This window comes from Apodemus sylvaticus, chromosome 7, assembly GCF_947179515.1.
Source record: "Apodemus sylvaticus chromosome 7, mApoSyl1.1, whole genome shotgun sequence".
Lineage (NCBI taxonomy): Eukaryota > Metazoa > Chordata > Mammalia > Rodentia > Muridae > Apodemus > Apodemus sylvaticus.
The window spans coordinates 77379515-77394281 of record NC_067478.1 but is presented as its reverse complement, the minus strand read 5'-3'; the positions used below and the strand labels follow the sequence as shown (position 1 = coordinate 77394281).

The following is a 14767-nucleotide window of genomic DNA, read 5'->3' as shown; positions in this document are numbered from 1 at the left end:
GCGAGGCTAGGCAGGCGGCCCCTGCACCACCTTAAAGCGAGCCGCGGTCGCTGCGGCTCCCGCGCTGCAGCTGCGCGGGAAGGGACGCTGGCGGGAGCGAGCGGACAAGCGCGCGGAGCTGCACCGGAGGCAGTGGTGCGTGGTGCACGGCGCGTGGCGCGCGGCAGCGAAAGCTTCAGACCCTCGGAGGCACCTCGGAAGGTTAGCGACTCCTGCAGCGCCAAGCGTGGAGAGCTCGCTCCCGGCGGCGCGCACGGGCAGCGCGGGGAGGGCGGCGGCGGCGGGGGCGGGGCGGGCGCGGAGGGGAGGGGCGGGCCGGGGCGGGCGCGGAGGGGAGGGGCTGTGTGGACAGGCCGCCCGAGTGCTTGCTGCAGCGGGAGCAGAGTGTGGCGAGCGCGACAAGCGCGGCGCGGGCGGCGGTCCATGGCCCCGACGGGAGGCGCGCCGCCCGCACCCGCAGCTCGGCGTCCGGCCTGAGCGAACCGCGCCGCGCGGCCACCCGGTCCTCAGCTTGGGCTTGGCTTGCAGATCTTCTTCATGGAAGCGATGTCTCCGCAGCAGGATGCTCTAGGGGCGCAGCCGGGGCGCTCCTCCTCGCTGACAGGCATGTCTCGCATCGCGGGAGGCCCTGGTACCAAGAAGGTGAGGACGCCCGAGCGGTAGGCTCCCATGGGCTCGCGCCTTCCACCGGTGCCTGGTGCTGCGAGGGGTTAACGGCCCCGCGTGGGGTGTGGGGTCACCTCCCGGGATCTCCCGCTATGTTCTCTAGTGGGATCGGGTCTCGGAGAAGCCCCTTGCCTCTCCACCTCTGACCCTGGTTGTGCCTCCCTGCGAGCCTCCCGAGGTGGCCTTGACCCGAGGAAGGTAGGCGGTCCGGGAGGGGAGGGATGATGCGCCCACCCAAGGCTTTCAGGGTTGTCGGAGATGGGTGCAGTGGGCCACACTGCGGGATCCGGAGATTTGACTCGGCCTAGATCTAGGCTGGCTGGTGCTTCCGGAGGTCCCAGCGGGGCGTGGGGGGCTTGGCTCAGAGTCACCCCCTGAGAGGGGATCCTGCATGAGCCTGTGGGGGTGGCGCCCTTGTTCCCTGACACCCAAAGGACCAGTGCGGACAACTACTTGTAGCTTTTGCTGGTGATTGACTGGTCCACGGTGCAGCGGGAGGATTTTGATGGAGGTCAGGTGTCTGCAATAGGTCCCTGGGCAAGTGCACGTGAGCCTCGAGCTCCTGGGCTCCTGGGAACTGAGTTGGGTGTTCCTGTAGCCATGTCTGCCCCCCTCCCTTCCTCCAGCGCTAAACCTTCCGATATTTGGCCATATTTGTTCCTTACAGTGGTGTCGCCTTCTCCAGCTTCTCTGGAAACAAGTTGGGATGAGAGATCATTCTAGCTCTTCCCTAACAAAAAAATGTGAAAACGTTGCATTACTATAATTAGAGACTCAAAAGGATACACTAGCTCCCTGCATGTCCGGATTTTATGGCCTTTCATTAATCTTCCCACTAGGATGGTGGCTTGGCTGGAGGTCAAAGAGAGAGGTGATTGCTGTATAGAAACGTGTGTGAGCTCCCAAGAACCTTGGACCTGTAGCAGAGCCCTCTATGGGTGTCTGTGAACTTGATGTATGGGCAGTAGTGGCGGCTCAGCCTTTGATGTATAGAAGCTGATGTTTGCCCTTGTGGGTCTTTTAACCCTTCAGAGACTGTGTGTGTGTGTGTGTGTGGTGTATGTGGTGTATGTGGTGTATGTGGTATATGTGTATGATCCAGTTTTTCCAAATAAAACGTGAAATTGTCAGGATGTCATTCTTAATTTAGGATGGTAAACGAACATCAGGCAACTGGCATAGATTTAAAGCGTTTGGGTTTCGTAAACCTAAGGAATTAGAAAGAATCAAGCATTTGTTTTCTTAAAGACTGTGGCCCCGCCCCCGAGGCTGATTAAGTACGCTAGCAAGGGGAGGAGGGGAGGGGAGGGGAGGGGAGGGGAGGGAGCCTTCAAGAGTAGCTTTATCATTTTCAAGCTGAGCTTGTCCCATAACGGAAGGGAGGCTGTGTCCTTTTTACTATGCCCAGTTCTCTCAGCACAGCCACTATCTCTAGGATGGTGTCCTTCGTTACAAAACATAAAGAGCTAGTACACTTCCACATCCAGCTCTACTCCCCAAGATTGTTGAAAAAATTGAATGGATGATGGCACATAGGCAAGATCCTGTTAGCCCTTCGTGTGTTTCCCATGTTTGTAATTCACAACACACGTGTTCCGTGTCAACACCTTTCCTCAGTCTGCAACAGTCAATCCACCGCAATAGCTTCCAAAGTGTCCAGACTTCTCCACTCCAGACTGCACCCAAACTGCCTGGTGCCATCTCTAACCTGTGCCTTTGCAGAAACAACCTCTGCCGCCTTGGTGACTTTCTGTGACCATTCTGCATTTAGCAGTGCCAGAGTGGGTGGGCTGGTATGCTTTCATTTGAATTGATGATGATTTTCATTTTGCTTACATTTCTGAAGGAGATTCATTTTGCATGCCTGGTAAAACGAGGATACTTTTTCTTGGTCCCTTTTACTTCTTCCATTCCTTTACCCTCCCCGCTTTTGTATGTTCTTCAGCCTCATGGGCCATCATTTTCATACAGTAAGCCACAAGCATTCCTATTCTGAGGCATTGGTGTTATTCCCTTTATGTCTGCCCAAAGAGTTGTTGGTTGTTTTTTTCTTTTTTTCATGCTGTGCAAATCTTGGGTCTTCTAGAGCTCTCTCTCTCTCTCTCTCTCTCTCTCTCTCTCTCTCTCTCCTTCCTGTGTCAGTGGAAGCCACCTCCTGTCATGCCCTGGTCCTTCCACTTTATTGATAGTCTCAGCATTCATTGCACTTGTTTCATAAGCATTCCTTGGGTCATGACAAGCAAAGAACAGGAGTGGTGCACACACACACACACACACACACACACACACACACACACCCCGGCCTTAGCATTTATCTTTAAGAGAAGGATCACCAAGCCTTAAGGTTTGCAGCCTCATGGTCTCTGCTTAATTCTTCAGCTACAGCTCTGAAGTGGAATGGACACTCCGTAAGTCAGTGGGCTTGACTGTGCCCGCACAGAACTTCATGTGTAAGAACATGTAGTGGAGGCCAGCGGAATGGCTCATCAGGTAAATGTACTTGCTGAGCAAGCCTGGGAGATTTAGTTCGATACCCAGAACCCACGCTAACATGGAAAGGCAGAGCAGATTCCACCAAGTTGTCCTCTGGCCTCCACACACATAACACACAGGTGTATGTGTACATACACATACCACATACATCATACAAATATACAGTAACAACACAATAAACATGCCCTGTAGCTTCCTGCCCTCTGGTCTGGAGCATTTTAAGTGGGACCTGGTCAGGTGACGAAGCCTGGTCATCCTCGGTGTCTGGTAGTCGGGAACCACATGTGCCTGTTCAGCTCCTGAAATGTGGTTGGCACCCTGAAAATTTTAACATCCCTCTTGAAGTTTAATTGGTAGACAATAACCTCACATATTTAGAATTTATAAATCTAGGGTCTGATGTGTGTATGCACTTAGAAAATGTGGATCTTCCCAAGAAACCATCTGCTTTGCGTCATTATAGATTAAGTATGCATTTTCAGCTTATATAAGTGAAATCTTTTACTTTTGCCTTCCTTTCACTAGAAACAATTTTCATATCCACCTATGGTTGTTTGTGTGTGTCTGTGCCGTTCATTGATGAGCTGTAAAGATTGAATATCTTAGCATGGGAGTTTCAGATTTCATATGCTTTAGATTTTGAGGTTTTTGGTTATATAAAATGAGATACCTCATGGGTGGCATTCAGGTCTTACTGTAAGATTAGTTCTGTCTCTTACATGCATAATCTAAAGATCAGTTTGTTCATTGTTTTTATCACGCCTGTATTTTGACCTCAACCCATCACAGGAGATGTGGCATAGAATGTTCTTCTTATATCTTATATCAGCAAGCAGAAAGTTTCAGCATGTGAGTCAGTTTTGGATGCCAGGGTTGGGAACTAGGGGTGTTCAGGCTGTAGTCCACTTATGCATTCATCTAGCGTTTACATTGCTTCTGCTTCCTTGGCTATTACAAGTGAAGATGTTGAGACCCTTCATTCTCAACTCTGCATGGACCTATGCTTTGGGGGGCAGTAAATATTTGGGCATGGAATGACTGGGTCATATTTAGCCATATACTTTACTCTTTGACAAACTGGTTGCTTTCCAGGCAATGGTGGCACATGCCTTTAATCCCAGCACTTGGGAGGCAGAGGCGGGCAAATTTTTGAATTTGAGGCCAGCCTGGTCTATGGAGTGAGTTGCCTTGAAAAGGGGGGGGGGGAGGGGGGTTGCTTTATTCTGAAGTGATTTTATAGTTTCAATAGCAATTCAATAGTGGAATAATCCAGTTCCACACATGCTCACCACCACCTCTTAACATTTCTCTGTGGGTTAATCATCCTAGAGGGTGAGATGTAGTAGTTCCTCTTCATCTGGATTTGCACATCCTCAGTGATCTTGTGTTTACCATCCACACTATCTCTGATTAATTGTCTATTTAAATATCTTGCCAGCTTTCATTGAGTTGTGAACTTTTTTCTTACTGAGGTTTGAGAGTAATTTATACATTGTTTATACGTTTTACAAATCCTCTATTGGGTGTGTGACTTTCAAAATATTTCCTCTCTGTCTATGACCTGTATTTTTATTTCTTTGGCATTGTTTTTCTAAGAACAAAAGTTTTTCATTGGGTGAAATATAACTTGCTTTTTTTTCTTTAATTTGATTTCATCGTAATTAACTTGAATTTAAATTTATATAGTGGTGTTTATTTAGTGGTTACAATATTGAGCAGCAGGTATAGAGGGAGAGCTCAAAAACAGTAAAGAAACAATTATTAAATTGTGTTATTAAATGGATCAATCCTCATTTGAACAAATGCAAGTGTTCAGGTGGACCATTCTGCACTGAGCTGCTGAAGGGAAGGCCTGTTTAAATTGTCCTTTAACTCTGTAAAGGACAAGACTCATACATTAAAAGAGGATTTCAGAAAGTAAGGGTAAAATTAAATCCAGAAGTCCCAGGGTGAGTCTGTTTGAGCAGGTAACATATAGGTGCCCTACAGAAGTCAGTCTCTTTGTTTTATAGCTTTATTTGTTGTTTTAACTTCAGAAATTACCTAGCTTAATAGCTTGCCTTTATTTGCTGCACACAAGATACAATGACTTTTCAGAGAGAACATAGTCCACCCTAGACAATAGAGTTCCTGTCACCAGGGGGTCTCCAGAAGAACATACAGGAAATTTGTGTAGTGGTTCCTAGACTAGGCTCTCCAATGCACTTGCAGCATGCAGATGACAATTTAAATTCTTCTGGAATAGTGTGTTCTTGGGGGATGTCCATATTTGTCCTTCACATCTCTGGTACAGTGGAAGCCCATATTAGAGCCATGTCAGTGTTAGGAATGTCAGACTCTAGCACACTGACCCTTGGCCTTCGCTTGATAATTAACAACTTTTTAATGGGGACAGCGGGTATTGGGATAGGAAAGAGATTTATAGGCATAGAAAAACAGTCAAAGGAAAATAATTGGAAAATAGTTGTAGCAGCTCAAATGTCACAGCTGCTGTTATGAGCTCTACTCTCTCCTCGTTCTGCATTTGTTTGGGTCCGAATCTGTTTATAGCATTTGGTGGTAGAAAACCATTAGCACCACCAGCACCACTACGCACCACCACACACCAAGAACTGACTATTTTAGCCAAGCCAAGAGTATGTGTGGCACTCAGCCTTGAATGAAATGCCTTAATAATAGGCTTTAGTTTTATTCTTCAGTACTGAGAAAAGCAAGCCCATGCTTAAAACTGTGTCCTACTGAGCCCTTCTCTGGTGTTACTCACAAAGTGAATTGCATAAAACCAACTAGGAAAGATTCTTCGCTGCAGTCATGATGACCCCTAGGTAATGTTAGGTGAACATGGACTAATAGTGACCCCTGATGCAGCTATCACGAGCTTATTTGGTAATTAAGCTTATTATTATTTGGGTATCTCACTAAGTTTTGTGCCTTGACGTCTGCCCCTTTCTGGTGTTCCTTAAAAGGAAGACAGATTGATTTCAGGAGCTGCTCAGCCAAGCTGAATGTCCGTGCCTACTGTTGGAAAGCTTGGGATATCCTGCATGTAGACCATAGTTTGAAGTTCTGTGTAGATGCACCAACTCCTGTGCCTCTGGTACCCCACTGTGGAAAGCGATATGTGGAAAATGTCACTGAAAGTTACATCAGTAAACTTAGAAATCTTGAGTCCAAGGGTTTTGTTTTGTTTTTTAACCAACCAGGGGTGATTCTTCAAATATAGCCCAAGATTGCACTCGAACATAGCAAAAAACTTAATTTTTTGTGGCTTTAAAATTCCATGTTATGATAAAATCAGCCAGATATAAAACAAGGCATCATGTCCAAAGGTCTTTTCTTTTGGATGATTTGAGATCTTAGAGATGATTTCAGTGATGGTCTATTAGAATGTTCTTAGTCTTTGTTTTCTCTGGGGGTGGGCATTGAAATTTGAAGACAGTAGACTAAGGTTGGTGTTGCCTCAGAATAATAAAGTAATAAAATAATAAAGTAATAAATTGTTATTTTAAAAAAAATAAAACAAGGCATCTTTTATATCTTCAGGTATTTATTTCACTCTGTGTGTGTGTGTGTGTGTGTGTGTGTTGTGTGTGTGTGTTCACATGCAAAGGTTAGAACAAGATATTCAAAGTCTTCCATGATGGCTTTCTGCTTTCTACTACCTTGAGACAAAGTCTCTCACTGATCCCAATACTTGCCTTTCTATTGAGTAGACAGACTGGCCAAGCAGGGGGCTCACAGGATATTCTGGTCCCAATACTAGGGCTGCACACACAGCTGTGCTTATCTTTATAGGTGATTGCTGGGAGCCCAGACACAGGCCTTCATTCTGCAGTATAAGTACTTGGCCATTGAGCAATCTCCCCAGTCCCAATTAAACTTGAAGAGTGAGTCTCGGGGATGAAAATGGGCAGTTACAATGCACAGCCTATAGATACCTAAAGCATTTGTGCAGTGGCTGTCATCCATTTTGAAATGAAGATTGCATCAAGGCAAGGCTTGCTCCCAGAAACTACAGCACTCTCTTGGATTATGGACTATCAGAGTCTGTGAGACAAACTGCAACACATTTGGTGACTAAAGAGAAGCAAGAAGGCTGGAAAGGAATCCCTTCCTATTAATAAGTGAGGAGTCTCCATTCTTTCTTGGCTCTTGACCTTGTCAGGATGTGTTGGATTGATTGATTGATTGATTGATTGATTGATAGTAAATGCATCACATTCTGTCCTACACACTACTTACTGGAAACTGTAATTATACAACTCACATTGTTTTTCAGCCTTTGTGGACGCTAACATTTATTACTATTAAGTACTACCAAAAATAGCTGTATAAAGTCAGGTGTATAAACATACATATGAACATATACCATGCCATTTATACAGTACTTTGAAGACACGTGTGTGTGTGTGTGTGTGTGTGTGTGTGTACATGCACATACATAATTTTGTTACTCAGTGAAGTGTCTTGAAATACACCCCTCATGTCTAAAATACATCTAAAATAAACTTGTACTGTAGGAAAAGTTTGCTGTCTGGCTGTTTCTGTTGGGTCTCTATTCTAGGAGTCCCTGCATGTTTAAGACACTTACAGAGAGCAGACTCTCTGTGGTAGTCACAACTCTAATGGTTGTCTGAAACTAGGGTAGGGTAATCTTTAGTTCTTGTTCTTGTATGGAAGGCTCTGCCACAATTAAGGAGGCAGGGAAAGCAGAAGGAATCCCTCAGTGACTTCTGCCTTCATCCCCATGGCGCTTGTAGGCAGCACAGCCCATTTTATTTTTAAATTTCGTCTCAGCCTTATTTTCTTCAGGACAAGTTTAGCTTAGAAACATCCAGCCACCAGCAGAGGCAGCCCTGTCAGCACTGTGTGTCAATAGTGAGCTGAGCAGTCCTGACCTAATTTTGACAGACACCTGTCACATGGCATAACTGGACATAAAAAGCTGTTTTTAGATGTCTGGTCACTCAAGAGGACTCTGGGAATGGAAGGTATGTGTCACCACATCAGCTCACGTACCAAGGTCTGGAACACCCAACTTCTCCACAGCCTGTGATTTCCTAATTTACCTGGGACCTCATTTACAGCAAGGGGAGCCTAGTATTCCGTCTTCCCCCTCTCTGGTGGCCATTTTACACCTGACAGTGAATAAGAACACTACTAGATGACACCATATTTAAGTCCAGACATACCCTGATGTGTTTCTGTTGATCATAATACCCTTTTCCTCAGTGTTTGAGAAATGAAAGACTATATTAGATGGCAGAGCGTCTCAGTCAGTGCAGTATATTACATTCCTTAAAGCCCTTGGCCCTCAGATAGATGGGTATTGGGATAGCTCACTGTACCTGTGTCATGACTGTATGAATGACACCATTTTGTGTTGGCCATGATGTGAAAAACAGCAGCAGAACCTTGCTCAAAGGCAACGAGAGTCTATGGTTGACCTGTGTCCTTTGAAAGGGAAGCATGGCCAAAGGTTGAAGCTGGTGGTGTTAATAGAGACCACAATCCAGTCAGTTCAACAGCCCATCATGATGATAGGACAAAATGCATTGTGGGTAGAGATGGAGGCAGAGGAACCAAGAATGTGTGAGGGACAGTGTGATGTTCTCTTATTTATAAACACTACTGTAAGTCTTGAATGTGTGCCCCAATATCACAGTACTTTTAAGTTCAGGAATTTCTTATACATACACACAAAGAGATAGGGCAGGAATTAGGTCTAATTTAGAGAGAATCTGAGAAATTATATCATGGAAGTAGGGCCTAGTATCTGCTACATTATATAGACTCTTGATTTGTTATTGTTGTTGTTGTTGTTGTTATTGTTGTTCAAAGTAATGATATTGAGGAAATAGCAAAGAGCCCAGAGTAAAAGTGTTTCCATTCTACTGTCAGAAGGAATGTTAATCTTCTCACAGTAGTCTTCACTTGAGGTTCTGTGGAGCTGAGTGTTCAGACTGATTCTGGATGGGACTGTTTATGAATAGATAGAGCATTATACTTAGTGTAGGCTGAACGGACAATAGCTGGACGAATCAGCTCACCCAGCGCTCAAAATCTTGTTGTGATAGTAGGATCCAGAAGCAAGGTGCAAGGTTAAAAATAATTCTTTTCCCACTGCAGAGCCAATGTTTTTGAACTATAATTGTGCAGCAGCTTGAGTAAGTCTCCACAAATAAATACTGCAGGCACACAGGGAACGAGGGAGAGTTCACTGCTTGCTGAATCTCACTGACTCCTCACAAAGGGATTAGTAGTCAAATTTGAGACAGCTAGTTTGTCAACTTGATCTGGTATTTCTGTAGCTGTGCAAGTCTGTAGTTCTTCAAACGATTCCCTCAAATCTCTCATTTTAACGTTGTTCTTGTCTGCTTTAAAAGCTCAAGGGTGATGTTAGCACCATTTCTCTGAAGTTTGAAATGTTTGGATTTTTTTTTATCTCTAACCAAACCATGTAAAGCTTACAGTTCACCTCTGACTTAGATCTTCTATCCTATCCCTCTATTCTTTTGATAGAATTTATTTACGTTTACTTATGGAGAAAGCTAAGAATGCCAGATTTGGACTCATGTGTGAGGTGAATAAATCAGGGGTGTAGCATTTGCTGGACATTCTACTAAAATTCTAATGAGAGCCTATATGTCAGGTGAGCTGTCACATAGGCAGGGTTCCCTCTGTAGATGGTTGAAAAGGCCCTGTGGAGACTTGCTACTCTAGGAGTTTCTTTCCATATAAACATAAACAGAGTTTCAAAGAGTTTAAGTGGAGTTACCCTAGACTAGGGAGAGGGACAGCAATGCCTCTCCCAGACAGTGTCAGCTAGCAAATTAAAAGTCCAGTGCCAGATAGGTTAATTCCCTTTTATGAGTTGTTGATCAGGAAGGTCCTACAGACACCATCACTACCACCAACCTCCCAAAACAAACAAAACATAATGACTATTGCTGCGGCTCCTGGTTACCCTCCAGAATTCGGCGGAAAGGTCTTATTGCCAAAGATACTACATACTGGAGATGGGAGAGTGAGGAGTAAAGCGGCTACTGGGCAGGAAATACTGCTCCCCCTGGCTAGCTTTCACAGTGCTGGCTCTGGGTACTTCAGAAGCCATCATCAGCCACGCCCAGCTGTGAACCTTGTGAACTACAGTGACGACTGGCCTGACCGCACATGCCCACTAGTGAAACTGCAGCATGAGTGTTTTGGGGGGTAACCAACCATTTTCTGATTGAATTTAAGGCCTGCCCCCACAAAATGAGACTCACGTCTGGTTCCTTGAACTGTCCCATGAACTTGTGAATGGGTAAGTCATAGGCCTGAGTAGAAACTCTACTAGTAGTATCCTGCTAAGTGGACATAGTATCAGAGTGTCTTCTAAATACTCACCCTACGTCAATAAGTTAGTGCATGACTCAGCCGTCAGCAGAGAACCTTCTTTCTGCCTTAATGACAATTAGTACAGAGGCCTCCAGATGGCCAACATGGAGAGAATGGAAGACTGGAGTAGCAAGCCCAGAGAGGGGCATCTGTACAATACCCCTTCCTCCCAAGCCTTGGGGATCATCTTGGAAGAGGGAGAAAATTGTAAAAGCCAGAGATGGTAGATGACTGCAGAAAACAAACCAAAACAACAACAAAACAACAACAAAACAACAACAAAACCGTGTTTTCTGGACATGCTACACGAACTCAGAGCAGCTGTGACTGTATGCACAAGAGCAAACTGGACAAAATCTGACTATGAATGGGGTCCTTTGTGCCCTCCTAACTGAATGCCAACCGTGGCTGCTAGAAAGGTTGGGTCCCTTTCCTTGAGTTGCTGCCCATCTCCAGCAGGTGGCCCTGCATTCACCACAGAAAGCACTAGTAGATTCAGTGGGGTTTTGTCTGTTTATTTTTGCATGTGAAGGTGGGAGGGAGGAGTGTTGGGGCAGAGGAAGAGTTACAGGAAAGGAAATGGAGGCAGATTTGATAATTTTTAAAATATTGAAATGAAATAACTTTTTAAGAGAAGAAAAACACTTTTTAATGACCCAACAGTATTTTCTGGAAAGCACTAGAGGGAAGTGTATTTTATTCCTCCCTTTATTTTATTTATATATATATATATATATATATACACATACACATTTATTTATTTATATATATACATATATTTATTTATATATATATATACACACATATATACACATAAAGCAATAAAACACACACACACACACACACAAATTCTGAGCCAAAAACGTTAATAAAATGTTTTCTGAGTTGATGAAAAAGCCAGCTTGTTCCTTCAGCTTCCTGTTTATAAATCTATTTCCCTACATAGGTGCACTTACTGCCTTACGTGTAAGTAATGGTAACTATTACAAAGCAGTTCTGATGACTTTGCTGAGTTTGCTGAGACAGAGCCTAGTGGTTTAGTAGACAGGTAGTTAGATTTTTTTTTCATTTTGTTCTTTATTAAATGCACAATTGAAATACTGCACAGTTTACCTGCCTCAAGTGCACAATCATTGATTTCTACATTGGTTCTTTAATTATGCATTGGTCTTAGTGCACTGTAGCAATATATTTTATTTATAAATCCCATTGGCGAGTGTTCATTACCTGCCTCAATGATTTATGTTCCTGAATGAAAGATATACTCTCAGCCTTTATATTTTGATATACCTTAAACAGCGCAATAGCTGGGTCACTTCCTACTCTCCACAGGGTTAATCCACCTACCACAGTTAATCCCAGGTTATCATTTACTAAATTCTGTATTCTACCTTGGCTTCCCTGGGCAGCGCTCTGGGGCGTACCCTTCCAGCACCTTCATAGGGTTGCTATCACCTCCTCTCCTCTGCTCTTCTCAGACGCGGAGGCTCCTCTCCTCCATCGCTCCCAACAAGGTAGCTCTCCTTCTCCTTTTTGGTTCCAAGCCTGGAAATCCTAAAAGTCCCGCCTCTGTCTGCCCTGCCCAGCCATTGGCTGCCAGCATCATTATTTACCAATCAGAACCAAGTGTGGGCGGGTTCCCAGAAGCACTCTTGGAGAAACAGTTTCTGGGAAGCATGATTAACATTGATAATACAAGCAGCTAAGGCAGCTACAGCACATTGATTACCTCATCAAGAACCACCACAACTCTGAGTCATCTCCAGATGCCCCACTTTCCCAAGCTCGGGACAAACACTAATCTAAAGTTTGTTTCTGTCCAATCTTTTGTTCTGAACAGCTTCTATAAGTGGAATCCATACTATTTTTTCCCTAAATTGGCATAATGTTTTCAAGCTTCGGGCAGGTCATGTCATAGTGCCTATTAGTACTTCTTTTATTACCAAGAAATATTTCATATGTAGCATGTGATGTTGTGCTTATTGATTCTTCAGTGCGGTTGTTTCCCTAATGCTGCTGTGGATGATGGCATACAGGCCTTTACACAATCATATGTCCTCATTTCTCTCGGGGGCTATACCTTGGTGTGAATTGCAGGATCCGACACATGGATAACTGTTTGTGGGAGTTTGCACTGTCTTCTAGAGTAACTGACCCAACTTGGAATGAGACAGCAGCGTGTAAGAGTCTGGTGTCTCCATAAACAGAAAACTGTCTTTCTTAGAACTGTCTTCCTCGCGTGGATAAAGTGCTGGTTCATTGTGGCTTTTATTTCCTGGTAGCTAATCATGTTGGACACTTTTTCATGTGTGTTCATGTCTTTTCAGAAATCATATCTTTCACCTTATTTCCACTTGGGTAATTGGCCTCTATGACTGAGTTCTAATAGCTATTTATATATTCTAGATATGATTCATTTAACATAGGTATAATTCACAAATGTCCTCCATCCTGTGCAAGTATTCAGTGTTACTAGTGCACAGTCTGCCGGTTTCGTTCTTTTGTTGCTTGTCTTTGCAGAGTTACATAAAGAAGCAACTGGCTGTCTCATTGAATGTGACCAAGAGTGCTTGTCTCCTGTAGGGTTTTATAGTCACTTCTGCCTTTTGTCACTCTGAGTCAATTGTTGTGTAGCATAAGCTATAAACACAACTTCATTTTTTTGCATGTAGTTATCCAGTTATCCTGACACAGTTTGTTGACTGCTAATAAATCCTTGCTAAATCATTAGACGGATATTTACCAAGGAGCACGAAGTGATGATAACAGGGTGTTTAGGAGAGCTTCCAGGTTTGCTGTCCAGTTCCTTCACAAATGCCCCCATTTCACAGAATCTGTTAAAGATCCTTCCTTCTTTCCTCCCTCCCTCCCTCTTTCTTTCCTTCTTTTATTGGGACCTAATTGTGTGGCCTTGGCTACCCTCTAATTCATAACTATCTTCCTATTGTGGCTTTCAAGTGGAGGGATTACAGGTATGAACACTATGCCTTGACCTGCCCCCTCCTCCCCTCTCTTTCTTTCTCCCCCCCCTCTTGTGTGTGTGTGTGTGTGTGTGTGTTTGCACTGGTCTCGATGTGGTAAATGACCAGGTTTTAAAAATCACATTACCCCCTCTGCTGTTTATTGACTGCTGTTTATGCCAGTGTTACACTAAGCTTGGGAATGCAAAGTTGAGTTTCAATAAATAATTGCTGAAGGAAGCAGGCACATTTGAAAGAGGAGGGAGGCCCTGTCTGTTGTCTGGAGAGGTGTGGACAGATGCCACAAGAAGGCTGTTTGACGTTTGCAGAGCACATTAATTGAGGTGGGAATACCGAGAGTTGGATTGTCCAGTGGATTCAGCTGATGGCAATGACTTAGGGTGAGAAACATTGCTGTAACTTTGAGTTATTTTGGAGATACAAACCAAAACATGAATTACATGCTTTTCATTCTCATCGGCAGTTCTGACCTCTGTCCTTTGCTCTTGGGTTGAATAGTTCCTTTGACCTGCCAAGCTAAATATAGCTTCAGAGGAGACAGCATAAAAATCAAAGCTTTCGTTTCTCCCTAATGTCACCCCATGCTCATTGAATAAGTGGCTGTTTGCAAAGAGGAACAGGTTTGAAAATGTTGTCACTGTTTTCTATCAGTTTCTTTTAAGATCCCATTCCAGGATGATGGTGTAGACAGAGAATAGTTTCGTGTTTGATTTTTTAGCACACCCAAAATTCTTGTTAATTTTGGAGCTGCTTCACACTGGATAAATGGTACCATATGAAACTCATTTCCAATAGATGCAAACAATTGCCTTTTAATGTATATTGTTTGTGCATTTTCAAAAAGATTACTACCTCTTTTCTCTTTGAACATCTAAATGTATTTTTTAAGATGAAAGATGAAATATTTCCTCTCCAACTTGCATTCCCTATGATATCACCTTGCTCTAAACATCAAACACTTAAATTCAGAAAAAGAAGAAGAAAAAAATAGTAAGAAACTTGATAGTAATTTGTACGTTAATAAAACATACACTGTTTGCGGCTTACTCATAAAACCGAGAGTCCCAATGAACCTTAGAGCAGCTGCAAAGTCACTGGCCCAGTGTAGCCTCACCTGACAAGCTTGCACTACTACACGTTTACAAAAGAATCCGGTCTCCTCTTCTCCCTACATGCCCAATTCCATGTCCTTATACACAAGTAGATAGTCCAAGTTCTTATTGCCTGAATAAAGACCACTGGCTTTG

General features: G+C 43.9%; 1 protein-coding gene across 1 annotated transcript in view; it reads left to right on the top strand.

Annotated features, from left to right (window-relative positions):
* The first annotated feature begins 394 nt into the window (after positions 1-394).
* Positions 395-14767, top strand: part of Arhgap20 (Rho GTPase activating protein 20) — an 82303-nt gene continuing 67930 nt past the window's right edge. The window contains exon 1 of the mRNA XM_052188346.1: positions 395-642. Coding sequence (XP_052044306.1) covers positions 538-642 — 105 coding nt within the window. The 5' untranslated portion in view covers positions 395-537. The remainder of the gene's footprint in view (positions 643-14767) is intronic.